This window comes from Schistocerca cancellata, chromosome 2 (assembly GCF_023864275.1).
Source record: "Schistocerca cancellata isolate TAMUIC-IGC-003103 chromosome 2, iqSchCanc2.1, whole genome shotgun sequence".
NCBI lineage: Eukaryota > Metazoa > Arthropoda > Insecta > Orthoptera > Acrididae > Schistocerca > Schistocerca cancellata.
The window spans coordinates 351,813,903-351,828,963 of record NC_064627.1 but is presented as its reverse complement, the minus strand read 5'-3'; the positions used below and the strand labels follow the sequence as shown (position 1 = coordinate 351,828,963).

Genomic DNA, 15,061 nt, shown 5'->3' with positions numbered 1-15,061 from the left:
TAGTGTGGCGTAACGCTCACAAATAGGAAGAGCGCATCGTGAAATCTCTTCAGGTAAGAATCTGAATGATTCTGGCACTTAAATGGACATTAAAAATGAAACAACAGTAGGACATCCGCAGAAACAAATTTTATTGAAAGCAGCATGGCATACACATTAATTGTGAGGTAAATATATTCAGAAGCAACATTCTACAAAAAAAATTTTTTTAAATCGTCGTTACTTGAAGAATAATACACAGATCAGAAGGAAATTTTCACTCTGCAGCGGAGCGTCCGCTGATACGAAAGTACCTCGCAGATCAGAACCACTAAGATTAGAACTACTGAAACTCGAACTCGGCACCAACGTCTTCAGCGGGCGTGATCTACTTAGCACGACACAAGACCTCTCTTCTCACAGCTCTGATTCTGCCAATATCCCGTCTCATATCTGTCAAATTTCACAGAAGTTCCTCTGCGAAACTTGCAGGATTAGCACTCCTGGAAGAAAGGACATTGCGGAGACATGGCTTAGCCACAGCCTGGGGGATGTTTGCAGAATGACGTTTTTACTCGGCAGTGGAATTTGCGCTGATGTGAGAGGTAAAGATCTCGAGTTCGAGTCACGGTCTGGCACACAGTTTTAATATGCCAGTTTCAGTACTCAGATCCGTTCGTAGAGGGAATTTGTGGTTAACTGTCTGTCTGTTATTGAAGTTATATTGTCGTTCATAGTACTTAGGAAACAGAACTATGGAAAACAGTCTTCTGAAGAATATTAGCACACATAACTTTCCACTAGTTCCGTCGCTGTGAAAATAAGTTCGGTACTCAGCCTACGTACAGATCTACTAAGGGAAGAACCTATTTTCAATTGCATGGGTATCCTTTCCGTTATCACGTTTAGAAAAAAAATTAGTTTGCTGAAGGGAATGTGAAATAGAACTATGTACGCATGATATGGGACACACAAGTATTCAATAAAGATACGTTACAGCTTTATACTTAATCTCTGTAGACAACATAGTTCCACATGAACAATTCACACTGGAACCGCGACTTGTCCACCTATACATCTTGTTCAATAAACTGGAATAATGTGATTTAGTCAGTTCCTCCTGATATGAAGGATAAATTATTTGGAAAAACGTAACAGCCTTCGACAACATTGATTAAGCATGCATTTAAGAAAAGCAATTCATGGCCAGAAGCGTCCCAAAGCCTACTTGAAACACAAACTATTTCTTGGTGAACATCTCACACACCAGGAAAACGATGAAATGGTAAATCGATCATCTCTGCACCAGCCCGGAGAGCCGAGCGTGTTAAAGAGCCGCTTCGGGATTCGGACACGTTTACCACGTCTGACTAGGCAAATACTGGACTGGTTTCCAAGTCCCGACTCAGTTGCAAGATTCAGAAACATTTAGACAACGTTCGCACACAGTTGGGGTACACATATTGCTTCTGGGTGCGTAACGGGGTGGCCACAGGAAGGGCATCAAAACATCCCTTAAATTACTCATGCCAATCCCGACGGTAACAATATCACCCCAGTGTAGATGAGAGATTAAAAACAAAGATTCGATAATGCCAGGTGTTTCAAAAGAATTTGACAGAACAGTGAAAGTCAAAACAGTCAAAATAAGGAACCTGCAGTTGACGACGACCCTTTATACACTCTAAGATAAAAAGTTAATAATTAAAAAGCAACACACCAAGAAGAAATTATTCGAATTGGACGGAAATCGGTAGATGAGATGTATATTTACAGACAAACAAATGATTATATTTTTTAGAATAACTGGACGCTTTATTCAAGAGAAAGAGCTTCACAAATTGGTCCACCTCAGGCCCTTATGCAAGCAGTTATTCCGCTTGGCACTGACAGTGATGTTGAATGTCCTTCTGAGGGATATCGTACGAAATTCTGTCTAAATAGTGTGTTAGATAGTAAAAATCACGAGCTGGTTGGAGAGCACTGCCCACAATGCTCTAAATATTCTCAACTGGGGAGAGATCCGTCGACCTTGATGCTCAAGGTAGGGTCTTCCATGCACAAAGACAAGCAATAGAATTTCCCGCCGTTAGCAGGCGGGGATTATCTCGCTGAAATGTAAGCACAGGGTGGCTTGCCACGAAAAGCAACAAAAAGGTGCGCGGAATGTCGTCAGGTTACGGCTGCTGTGTAAGGGTGCCGCGGATGACAAACAAAGGGAGCCTGCTACGAAACTAAATAGCACCCTAGACCATCACTCCTGGTTGTAGGACCTTATGGAGGGTACATCCGGGTTGGTATCCCACCACTGTACGGGATTCTCCATGAACGCTTCGCTTGAGTTCTGGGCTCAGTTCGAAGCAGGGCTCATCACTGAAGACATTTCTACTCCGGTCAGTGAGATTCCAGGTCGAAAGTGCGCGACATCACTGGAAATGGGCGTGTAGGCGTACACAGGTCAATTTTAGTCGCCGCAAGAGATGCCGTGAGTTCAAACGCCTCTCTGTAAGCCACCTATTAATGGTCCTGAAGCACCAGTTGCATGTCGGATCAATGATAATGATGAACTCAGGGCTCTGAGTACCTCTCTGACGAATGCTCGGTCTTCTGGTATTGTCATCTGTCTTGGTCGATGGTTTCCTTCTTGGCTCTGAGTTCGGACATGGTGCAGCCATTCCTGTCAGCATCTTCGAATAGTGGCATCGTTCATAGTCAAATGTCGAGTGATTCGTCGATTATTCAAACCTATATCTTCGAGCCCCACTGCGTATCCCCTCTCAAATGCTGAAATCTACGTATACTGTTCATGCGCCTGCGGGTATAGTTACTGTCCAACTGAGTATGTGGAATGCAATTCGCAAAGATTTTATGTCCTTCTATCGATAAGTTCCATGTTTATTATAACATTTCTCCATAGCATGTTAACCAGCAAACGAATGGTAGTATTTATTACCGAATTCAAGAAAGCATTTGGTTGAGTATACAGAAAAAAAAACACAGTGCTTTACAAAAAATTTTGAGAATCTGAAATTTCCAGCTAAGGAATTCAGAGCTGAACTGATATATCTAGGAACGATGTAGAATGGAATTGAAATAGACTGTGCAGCCTTTGAGAGCGATTTTGGAATACTTTTAGAAGAAGTGACGGAGACAGTTACTTGAGTAAATCTTCTAGAAACATTAAAAGATAAGAGTGATCTCAGAATTCCATCTACAGAATCAAACTTTATGACAAATAAATAAATGCACAAAAATATTACGGAACAGAAATAAGTAATATACAACGAGTTTGTAAATTTAAAGATTTCACACGAACTGCACAGCAGAATGAACTAGAAATATTTGCAATGGCTTTAAGAATTAGTAAAATAGAATGACCGATAAATTTATCCAAAAAATCCAGAAAAGAAATTCATTCTTAGAAATTCAGCGCACCTGACAATGGCGACATGTGTGATCGCCGAAATATTGTACCCCTCAGACAATATGAACCGGCAGTGTACTAGTGGAATGTTGGAGGTTTCATTAATGTTCACCTTGTATGTAGGTGTGGAGAAGTTGTTACCTAAGGCAACGGTCAGAAATTGTGTTACATAGAGTAGCACAGAACTGCAGAATTTCAATCGAACTCCCTCCGGCGTGCTGCTTGGTGGTGAGGCGACTCACTCTGTGGTTGAGGCGTCGGGCGGGCCCAGCCGGAAGTCGGTGAAGAGCAGGCGGACGCGCTGGCGACCGCGGCCCACGAACTCGTAGCGGCAGCGGCTGGTGGCGGGGTAGGGCGCCGGGAAGCGCGGCGACTGCACCAGCCCGCTCTGCCGCCCGTCGCTGTCCACCGTCACGTCGCACGAGCGCGGGTCCGCCGAGCCTGCAACGCAACGAGCGTCTCGCTCAGTAACAGTCGTCCGCACCTCTACTCGGGGAGCAGTCGCCTTTTCCCTTTTCTTTGACATTCGTAGAAGGGAAAACCAGAGGGGAGCTAATGGACTGGCTCACACAGATTTTCTTCATTCTCATATGATTTTGAAGTCAGTACGAAGAAACATAAGGAAAAAAATAAAAAGCCTCGACAAAAGCACGTTGATGATTAGAAAGATATCAGCGTGCATTTAAGTACACTACTGGCCATTAAAATTGCTACACCAAGAAGAAATGCAGATGATAAACGGGTATTCATTGGACAAACTTATTATGCTAGAACTGACATCTGTTTATCTTTTCACGCAATTTGGGTACATAGATCCTCAGAAACCACTACCTCTGGCCGTAATAACGGCCTTGATTCGCCTGGGCATTGCGTGAAACAGAGCTTGGATGGCGTGTACAGGTACAGCTGCCCATGCAGCTTCGACACGATACCACAGTTCATCAAGAGTAGTGACTGGCGTATTGTGACGAGCCATTTGCTCGGCCACCATTGACCAGACGTTTTCAGTTGGTGAGAGATTTGGATAATGTGCTGGCCAGGGCATCAGTCGAACATTTTCTGTATCCAGAAACGCCCGTACAGGACCTGCAACATGCGGTCGTGCATTATCCTGCTGAAACGGAGGGTTTCGCATGGATGGAATGAAGGGTAGAGCCACGGGTCGTAACACATGTGAAATGTAACGTCCATTGTTAAAGTGCCGTCAATGCGAACAAGAGGTGACCGAGACGTGTAACCAATGGCACCCTATACCATCACGCCGGATGATACGCCAGTATGGCGATGACGAATACACGCTTCCAATGTGCGTTCACCGCGAACAAGGATGCGACCATCTTGATGCTGTAAACAGAACCTGGATTCATTCTAAAAAAAATAACGTTTTGCCATTCGTGCACCCAGGTTCGTCGTTGAGTACACCATCGCACGCGCTCCTGTCTGTGATGCAGCGTCAAGGGTAACCGCAGCCATGGTCTCCGAGATGATAGTCCATGCTGGTTCAAACGTCGTTGAACTGTTCGTGAAAATGGTTTTATTTTGTAAACGTCCCCGTTGACTCCGAGATAGAGATGTGGCAGCTCGATCCATTACAGCCATGCGGATGAGATGCCTGTCATCTCGACAGCTACTGATTAGAAGCCGTTGGGATCCAGCACTGCGTTCCGTATTACCCTCCTGAACCCACCGATTCCATATTCTGCTAACATTCATTGGATCTCGACCAACATGAGCAGCAATGTCGCGATACGATAAACCATAATCGCGATATCCTACAATCCCACCTTTAACTAAGTCGGAAAAGTGATGGTACTCATTTGTCCTCCTTACACGAGGCATTTGCATATCACAGCATCTTCTTCCTGTCTGTTAAATTTCGCGCCTGTAGCACGTCGTCTTCGTGGTGTAGCAATTTTAATGGCCAGTAGTGTACAAAACATTTCAAGCACATTAATACAATGACGGCAAAGAAAAAAAAAAACGCAACATCTACCAATAATTATTGCAGAGCGATGAAACTTCACGAAAGCATTTGTTTAAGTAACATATGTAAGTGATTAACATTGCAATATCACAGGTTAATAAAAGCACGAGATAAGCCATTGCAAATCTGAAATGTTGGTACATAAATAGCCGCCAGAATCTTGAACGCAAGCATGCAAATGTGCTTGCATTGTGTTGTACAGTGCCAGATGTCAGTCAGCGGGATGGAATTCCATGCCTGTTGCACTTGGTTGTTCAATTCATGGACGGTTAGTGCTGTTTAAGGATGGTGGTGTTGTCGGTCAGTGATATCCCATATGTCCTCGACTGGAGACAGATCTGATGCTCGAGCAAGCCAAGGAAACACATCGACACTCTGAAGAACATGTTGTGTTACAAAGGCGGTATATGAGCGAGCATTATTCTGTTGGAAAACACCCCTTAACACTGTTGATGAATGGCAGAACAGCAGGTCGAGTCACCATACTGACGGACAGATTTGCAGAGAGGTTGCGTGGGAGTGCTCCTGCTGTCCTACGAAATCGTATCGTAGGTTCAGTGTGTCTAGCATGCAGACAGGTTGGTTTCCAGCCCTCACCTGGCCTCCTAATCAACACATGGATATCACTGTCACCTAGGCAGAACATGTTTTCATCAGAAATCACAACAGACCTCCACCACTGCTGACAGCAATCACGTACGGTGGTTACATTCCTACCAAGTCCTTGTAGAATATCACAGAAGAAACATTCAGCTACTCGTAGCCCTGTTACACGAACTCATTTAAACTCAGTGGGGTGTTGATAATGGCATCTTTGTCGCCTTGAAAGCATTCTTTACTAACGTCAGCTCCCCACGTCAAATCTCAAACGTAACTAACGTTCATGACCGTTTCAGCTTTTATTTACAACAAACCCGATTTGTATCGTCATAGTGACGTTACTAGCGCCACTCTTATGCGACTGACACGTATCTGAACAGACACCATCTTTCAAATGTAGAAACACGCCTACCAACTTTCATTTAAGTCGCTTGACTCCTTCTTACTTCTGCGATTTTTTCCGTTACTCTATATTCGAGACACACTAGTAGTAAAGTAACCCTAAGGCTCCTAGTTCGATTCTCACAAGCATATTTACTTTAATTTTAATTCCACATTCATTAACAGGCGGAAATATTAATTAAAGAACACTGACTAATACAACAGCAGCAACGGTAAATAAACATGTAATAAATGGCGTATACTGAAAAATAACTAAGTAATATGATATCCCTCCTTCTGCTGAAGATACCTCTAGTAGACTGAAACTGATCAAGGCTTATTACAATAAATTTCCTGTATATGTAAAATATTGAAACAAAGAAAAATGTTTTGTTTTCTATCTGATGTTGTGCATTTTCGTATCAAATTTTAATTAACTGTGAATTTTCGGATTTCCATGCAAACAGTAATTATAATTTAAAACAAGTCAATTTTTTTATAAATTCTGATTCTTTATTTCGTAATTACATTTGTTAGCATATGAGGAATTTAAATAAAAGTAAAATAAAGTTTCTACTAGCGACATTTGAACTAGAGACTTTCCGAATACAGTCCTTTTTTTGCGGCGCACTACGTTGTCCCTGACTGTTCGGAAATACTATCACAAATGGCTTTTTTTATTTTTCCTTTTTTTTTACTGTTGCATCTCGTTACCGTACGATGTTGATGTCCGGCCACTGACCTTAAAATTTCGTAGGTACGAATCACATCGAAGGAGATCAGTTCGTAAGGTACCATTGTAATGAGAAATTTTGTCTATTTGCGACTTTTTATTTGTTAATAATCTGATGCCAGTGATTCAAATGGGAACTCTTATCCTTTTTAGTTTTGCGTAGCACCAACAAATGACGCCGCCGCTGTATCCAAGAGATAACGGAAGACCAAATGAGTGTAAGTGGAACACCATATCTGTCATCTTCCGTAAGATACATGCATTTTGCTGTAATGCGTTTGTGCTGATCTTTCATTTCATTGCTCTACGTACATATGTGTGCTTCGTGAAACAGATGTCCCAGGTTTCAGTTCATCAGAAAGTGGGAAGGAGAAACAAAATGGGAAGTTGTGACGCGAGTTAAGATTCGGTGGTAAGTCATACGCTAATCAAGACACCGACAATACGAAAACAGCAAAGCAAGCGTTGACAAACGTGATCAGGTCGAATTCTATTACTGATACTGACCACATTTGATTTAAAAATCCGTATTTCTAGATCTTCTCGACACTACAGTGTTTTAGATTCGTCAGGAGAAATCTTTTTCTATTTAAAGAATGCCCCAAGAAAATACGTAGCCGCCTTGAGGTTTGCTATTACCTAAACTTCACAACTGTAGTCCATGAAACAAGATCCACGAGCTTTTTATTATCAGAATAACTGTAGCGATATCCTCCACTGGGAGAAATAGTCGATACTGAAACGACGACTCACTGTCCATCAAGTGATATCAACAGAATTTGCATGATTGTCTTCTGTATTGCTCTTTAGTGGAAAAAAAAGAAAAACGATATAGTTCTGCAGACTTTTAGCGCTGTTCTCATTGATTGCAAAATCTTAGTCGTTAGGCCGCGCCGTACCCCTCTAGAAACTTCTTCAATGCTCGGTGTTCGATCCCTCTGCTGGCATCTACTTCAGGACTCCGCTGGTGTCACTGGATGATGTTGCCTGAGTTACATAGTGCTTCCAAACAACTCACAATGTTTTACCGCCAAGGAGGAAAGACGTCGTAACACAGTTGTAATAAAACATTGTAATAAAACATTGTAATAAAAGACGTATGGATATATTTTTTGTCAAACAAAAACCGCTTGATGAGGATAATGTATCTCTTTTTTTCTCGGAAAGTTCCCTTAGAGCCAACACATGGAATTTTACATTACATTTGGTACATTTGGTAAGACAACAATTTCAGTCTCACCGTGGTACGAAGTTAAGGCTTAACGAAGGACTGATTCGAGAGAAAACAAGTTTTCACTCAGAGTGTACTAAAACAAATAAACAAGGCAAAAATATGACACTGGATACATCGTGGTAGTATACTATAAAATTCCTACTTGTAATACAACAATAAATAAACCACCGGATAGAGAATTGCATATTTGTGCCGGTCTGCAAGTACCATCCCGACAGGACAGCAGAACAGGTTACAAGAAAGAGATTTGTGTATTACAGCTACACGTTCAGATCCACTTGCGAGTACGACGCAAAGAACAGAAAGCGTTGAAGAACGCGTTGTGGACATCACCAAAAGATGCGAAATCGTAGAAGAACGTGTAGCACGCTGCAACGCCAAGTACAAATTGGTACATTGCGTCCGGAGGCGACGACTGTCGGACATGGAAGTGGCGCCGGACGGCGGCCCACCGTGCACCGGCTCGGCGCGAGGAAGTGTACTACCAAACGCACACAGCAGCCCAGAGAGCGCATGGATGCAGAATTACAGCCCGACCACAACAACTAACACTCAGTTCCAGTATCATTATAGGGCAGAACTATGTGGTCACAGCATACACCAGGAGATGCCAGCTCGCGTCGAACAGACGGGCGCGTTTGATACTAGAACCAATAGAAATGTGCAAGAGGGACCAGAGTTTGACTATAAACACTTTTTACCGGTCCTCAAATTCCAAAATATCCGGGAAAATGGAGGCTCACTTCACCCAAAAATTTGGCTGTCACAATTTTCTAACACGCTACCAATATCTTGGCCATTGACGGGTAAATTAGAATTTATCTGGGGGCACATCGAGTGCACGGCACCTGAGAAAATGCGGCGGTGTTGCGGATACATGCAGAACGTACCAAAAATTCACCGACGCGTTTCTCGGAATGTACTGGTCGCGCGAAATGCAAGACGAAATAAAATAAGAAATCATTTTGTGTCCAGATCTGGAGGCGTCAGGATACAAGAGCCCCACAAAACTCTTTGAGACTTTAATTAAAAAGAATCAGTTTCTTGATGTGCCACATAGTGATGGTGAAATAATTAAGTCCTGTTTCGCGAAACCGCCAAGCAGCTAGCAGCAAGCGCTTGTAGGAAAGTACAATTCAAGAGCCTTTTGCTAGACTTAATTTTTGAAAAAGAAGCAGCGCATGGTCCAAGGGAAGGGCAATATAACTATTACAATGGCGACTTTCGTGGAGTACCGCTTAATAACAGCAACAATGTCAGCAGGACTGAGCGTGATGGAACATCCGGGAGGCAGGACTATGGGAGACAAAATTCAGGACGGCAGAGTAACTGGCAGGGGCAAAATGATACCCGCCAGGACGACACGAACAGGAGGCGCAGAGATTCATGTGAACAGCGGGATGAATCAATCAAAATACGTGGTTCTAACCAGAGTTCCCATCACCGAAACAGAATCGGAGGGCGAGATTGAAGTCAGGACCGTGCGCATTCGGCTCACCGACAATCCGCACAAATACTCGGACAGAGCCGTTTACATATGTTGGAGTATGAGGAGTTGCACAATTCATTCGTGAAAATGAAATTTTGTGCCGGACCAGTACTCGAACCCGGATATCCCGCTTTACGCTTGCGGTCATCTTAAGCGCCTCGACTGTCTCAGTAAGCCTGCAGGACCGACCCAGAATTCCATACGTCACCACGTGCCTACGTCCTATAGTCGCACAACTGCCTTGGTTACAGCACAGAGAGAGACTTACGAATACTGTCGCAGCCGCGTCTTGGCATGAAATACCACATTGCAGTGCCTGTGTTTTAACGAATTACTCTGAAATGTCCTTCAGATATGCATGCATGTGCTAGGATGGCCGTGGTGGTTACAGCGACCTCTAGCACAAAAGTGGGAATTTCGAGTTCGAGGCCGGGTCGGAAAATATTTCCATTATAAGCCATATATTGTACAGCCGGAAACTGATTATGTTCCTAATTGGGAATACATTTCTTCTATTTCATACAGTTGTCGAAACTAGCAATGCCTGTTCCTTTAGACACGCATCCATGTCTGAAGGACGTTGCTGAGTACATCGTAAGAACACAAGCACGGCAGTATAATAGTTCTTCGTACGCGCCGGTTAAAAATAAATAAATAAATAAAAAGTAAAAATGTAAGTTTCTGTGCTCTCTGTTGTGTTGAAGAGAACCAGAAATTTCTTCGGCACTTGCAACCAGAACGTATCACTGTGATTGTTAAACACTCCCATTATAATTGTTTGAGCTAGACACTGTTACCGCCTAAAATATGGAGAATAATATAAAATACAATGAAATAATAAAACAATAAAATTACAATGAAAACGTAATGTTACTTGATTGCAAACAAACATCAACACTCCAAAATTAAGCTTGAGCACTGAAATACTCATTAGGAACAGGCAACTTGTTTCTGCTACGAAACGCACTGTTATTTTCATCAAAATTGCGTGAATAGCCTTTCTTCTTCATGTTTCACGTTGCTATGGCGCTTTAGGTGCTCCCTCTATCCCTAGCGTATAGAATCAGTTCCTGTCCGGTATAATCCACTATCCGATACTACCTGACCTTCCCTTGTATGTTGTGAGTAAGAAGGATTCAGTGACATAAACGCATATACACGCTATCATTTTTTTTCCTCTCAGACATGAATGTAGTATGATACAGAATAACTAGCACATTTCACATGGCACTGTACAATGATTTGCAGATTAGATGAGGTTCGCAGTGGTCGTTAACTACAGTAAATACCTTCATGGCTCATATTCTGAAAGCAGCTCATGTGCTTGGTTTTCGTATACACCACGGGGCTTTTTTTGACGTTGGTGTCCGTGGTACTAAATGAATTGCAGCGCTCTCCATTAGTGTTTAGATCTCACTCGGATCTATGCGTACGTAATGTCATTACAGGACTTCCTGTTCTCTGCGGCTTTTCTGGTGTTCGGGGGAGATCGGTTCTTGCAGAGAGCGCCGGACGCGAAGCCGTTTATCTGCGCGGAGTGCCGGGCAGGCGCGCAGTCTGTTTCGAAATCGGCCTCCAGACGTCAGGCTATTAGCCGAGGCGGGATTTCCATTAGGGGCTGCGAGCGGCCGCGTCCATACCGATGAGCGCGCTGCACCGCGGCACCCCGTAAACTCGCCCCTCCCTGTCTTACAGTCTGTGTCCCGCTCTCGTGTCTCCAGGTCCCTGTCTCCCTCTATCTAATTGCATGTCCGTGTGTGTGTGTGTGTGTGTGAGTGTGTGTGTGTGTGTGTGTGTGTGTGTGTGTGTGTGTGTGCTCTTGCTCGTATGCTTGTCTCTGCACGTGTGCCTCTGCATGGGCGTAGGCGTGTTTGTGGGTGTTTGCTACTGAGTACGGGATTGATTCTAAGCTCATCTAAATGCAGCGAGCGGTCTAGGTGAATAACGGTGCTGCACTGTTGCTTTGTGTCAGTCGAGGTCCTAGAAATCCAGACTCGTGGGTACTTACAGACATCAGCACTTAACGAACGGCACTTCATATGTCGTAGGAAACTTTTGTAGCGATGTTAGGTCAGAGGCGTGTCTAGTATCTACTTGTGGTACATATTCATTTGCCTTGCAGCATAATGATTTGCTTACTAACTAGAGTTTGTCCAGACTGTGATGTATTCAAATAAAAGAACAAAAGAAAGAAATAAAACAACGTACACTGAGTACACTTTGGCTCAGCATGTGACTGAAATGTCTCGGTAATTCCTTGAAGCCAGTGTCATCGCTGCCTTAAAATTTTGTCTTATTGTGCTCTATTGACAGAAAGCGCTAACAACATTAACGTTAAAAGAAGGGGGGGGGGGTTGAGACTGGCTTATATTTCAGTCGAGACATAGAAATCATTGTTTTTCGATAAACATTACGTTTAAAGCTGGTAATAAAATAAGTTAAATCTCGGAGATGGTGAGCCGCGCGGGGTAGCCGCGCGGTCTACGGCGTCTTGTCGCGGTATGGGCAGCTACCCCCGTCGGAGGTTCGAGTCCTCCCGTGGGCATGAGTGTGTATGTGTGTTTTCCTTAGCGTAAGTTAGTTCAAGTTAGATTATGTAGTGCGTAAGCTTAGGGACCGACGACTTCAGAAATTTGCTCCCGTAAGACCTTATGACAAATTTCCATTTCGGAGATGGTGGTTTCTATATTCTGTTATTATTCACCTGACTTTTGCTGGTTTCGTGATGTGTCGTTATCTTGTAAATTTCTGCAGGTGATACGTAGAATACAAGTACAGGGCGAGATATGTGAATCTTAAAGACAATCTGAGGAAGGAAAGGATGTAGATCTCTATAGACCTTGTGAATCTGAATGAAATCATATTGTATATTCCATCGCTAGGTTTTGTAACATATCTTTGGAACGAGTTCAGTTTGTAGTGTTACAAACTGAAGCGGCGTAATATCCCAAACAATTTCGTTAAAAAGAAAACATTTTTCTTCTTAAAAGCTGTACTCTAAGTTAATGAAGGGCACATTTTCTGAAACAAATGAGAACTTTAGTGTAGTTCGTTAAAGTCTAAGTTTTACATTGTGTAGTTGAGATTTTATGTGTAGAGGAAGTTGAAGTTACTTACTATCAGATAACGACCATGACAGGTGAACAGTTTAAGTTGTGAAGAATATACAGTGCCTGACGGAAAAGTGGCAAAGTTGAAAGTCGATGTAAATTCCTGTACGTACAAACCATTGGCAGATACAGAAATTTTGAGAGTTCAAATTCTCTTTGATAGATGGGACGTCACGAGAGTGAATGAATGTTATTCGCGTTTAATGTTGTTGATTAGTCTGGTAGGGGGTGTAAGGGACTTGAACCGCGCCAGATGTGGAAGGATCAATGTGAAAGACACGGAAACGCCACATATTGGTGTAAGACAGCGTTATCAGTAACTGACAGCCCGTGAGAGGGACCACATGGAGGATCTCCATTTGGCCGGCTGGTAGAATCGTGCAACATCCAGATTTGTGGGACATTCACACGTGACAGTGGCTTGTTGTTAGACTGCTTGTGAATATGAGGCCAGGCATTCTCACCTTCAGTGTTCCAGTCGAGCATGTCTCACTACCAAAAATATTGAGCACCAAGCATGTTGCAACCCAATCACATCTGCACCTGCCATCCAGAAACAGGTAATGGAGTCCGTGCAACGTTCACACGTAGGCTGCTATTAGCACCACAGCACAAACGTCTGCATTTTGAGTGGTGCCGTGCCCAGGAAGCATGAGCTGCTGATGAACGGCGTCGTACTGTGTTCAGTGATGAATCGCCACTCTTCACTGCACCAGTTGACCATCGACGGGGAGTATGGCAGCTACCTGAGAAGAAGTCACACTGTTCCAGTGTTTTGGAGAGGCAAAGCAGTCTTCACTCTTGAGATCATGCTGTGCGAAGCCATTTGGTATGACATTAGGTCACAGCTATTAGTGACAACCGTATGTCACGGATAACTTGCACACTTATAAACCGATCGAGGTGGCGCAGCGGTTAGCACACTGGACTCTCATTCAGGAGGACGACGGTTCAATCCCGCGTCCGGCCATCCTGATTTAGGTTTCGCATGATTTCCCTAAATCGCTCCAGGCAAATGCTGGGATGGTTCCTTTGAAAGGGCACGGCCGAATTCCTTCCCCCGTCCTTCCCTAATCCGATGAGACCGATGACCTCGTAGTTTGGTCTCTTCCCCCAAAACAACCCAACCCCACACTTGTAAGGTGGCATAATAAGTGAAAGTCATATTCGCGCCTTACATGATAGCTTTATACATCGCAATGGGAAGGTGACTGTGACACGTAACTTAATTTGGCGGTAATGAGCAAATTTTCCTATCAGTATGAAATGCAAAAAGGGATGACACTCAATCGATGGTAATTAACACACCGTTCCTATAATGCATGTTTGAGCGGAATGTGAAACGAGCAGCGAGAGTTGTTTTAGTCTGGAATTCAGAGGGACAAGGGCAGATGGGGAGAGTGAGTATAATGGCCCATCTGAGGGAGGACAGAAAAAAAAATCTTTTAGTAAACTGCGTTTCCGAATTCCGAAAGGCTACGAAACAAGACCAGTGACGCATTTTCTATCACGTGTCCAGTGAGTGGTAGACACGTGAGAGAGTCAATGTATGCATTTAGGCTTCTGGAATGGGTACAAAACGTCCGATTGTCGGAAACGCGCTAGGAAGGAGAAAAGAGCCAAAGTTTCGACGCAATTTAATGGTAGGGACCTTGAGATTGGTTGAGAGAGAGTTTCCACGAAATAAGAGGAACGCTCCTATTGGTCGAAAAAAGCTGTGACGTGAAGAACGAAAGAACCCAGGGGGGGGGGGGGCAGTTCAGCTATGAGTAAGACAAGACAGAAATTTTAGAGGAATCTTTTCTGAACTGGCGTCAAGTGCAGAACGGAGACCATAATGCTATGAGGAATAATTTGTGTGGACACTGCGTTCACAGCGGCTGATATCCAGCTAGAAATTAGCTGTAGCATCGTTTGGCTCTAACTGTGGAGAAACGAACCATCCTATTAGTTAATTGTTCTTGCGAGAACTGAGAGAGCATTATAATATGCACGCTGCTCCTACCATGCGCGTGTATACCGCCACATTCTAGGACTAAGGATGAGTACGCGTTCTGTCGTTTAACGAGTAACATAGGGAAAGTTTCTGCTGGAAAATTCAGCAAAGGTGTAATTACTTTTATAGGA

At 43.5% G+C, this 15,061-nt stretch overlaps 1 protein-coding gene across 4 annotated transcripts in view; it reads right to left on the bottom strand.

The window, feature by feature from the left end:
* The window catches only part of LOC126145599 (suppressor of lurcher protein 1-like), a 579,327-nt gene that overhangs the window by 67,951 nt on the left and 496,315 nt on the right, over positions 1-15,061 (bottom strand). For all 4 annotated transcript variants that reach the window (XM_049915569.1, XM_049915568.1, XM_049915571.1 and 1 more), the window contains one exon: positions 3,646-3,844. In XM_049915569.1, the coding sequence (XP_049771526.1) occupies positions 3,646-3,844 (199 nt within the window). The remainder of the gene's footprint in view (positions 1-3,645; positions 3,845-15,061) is intronic.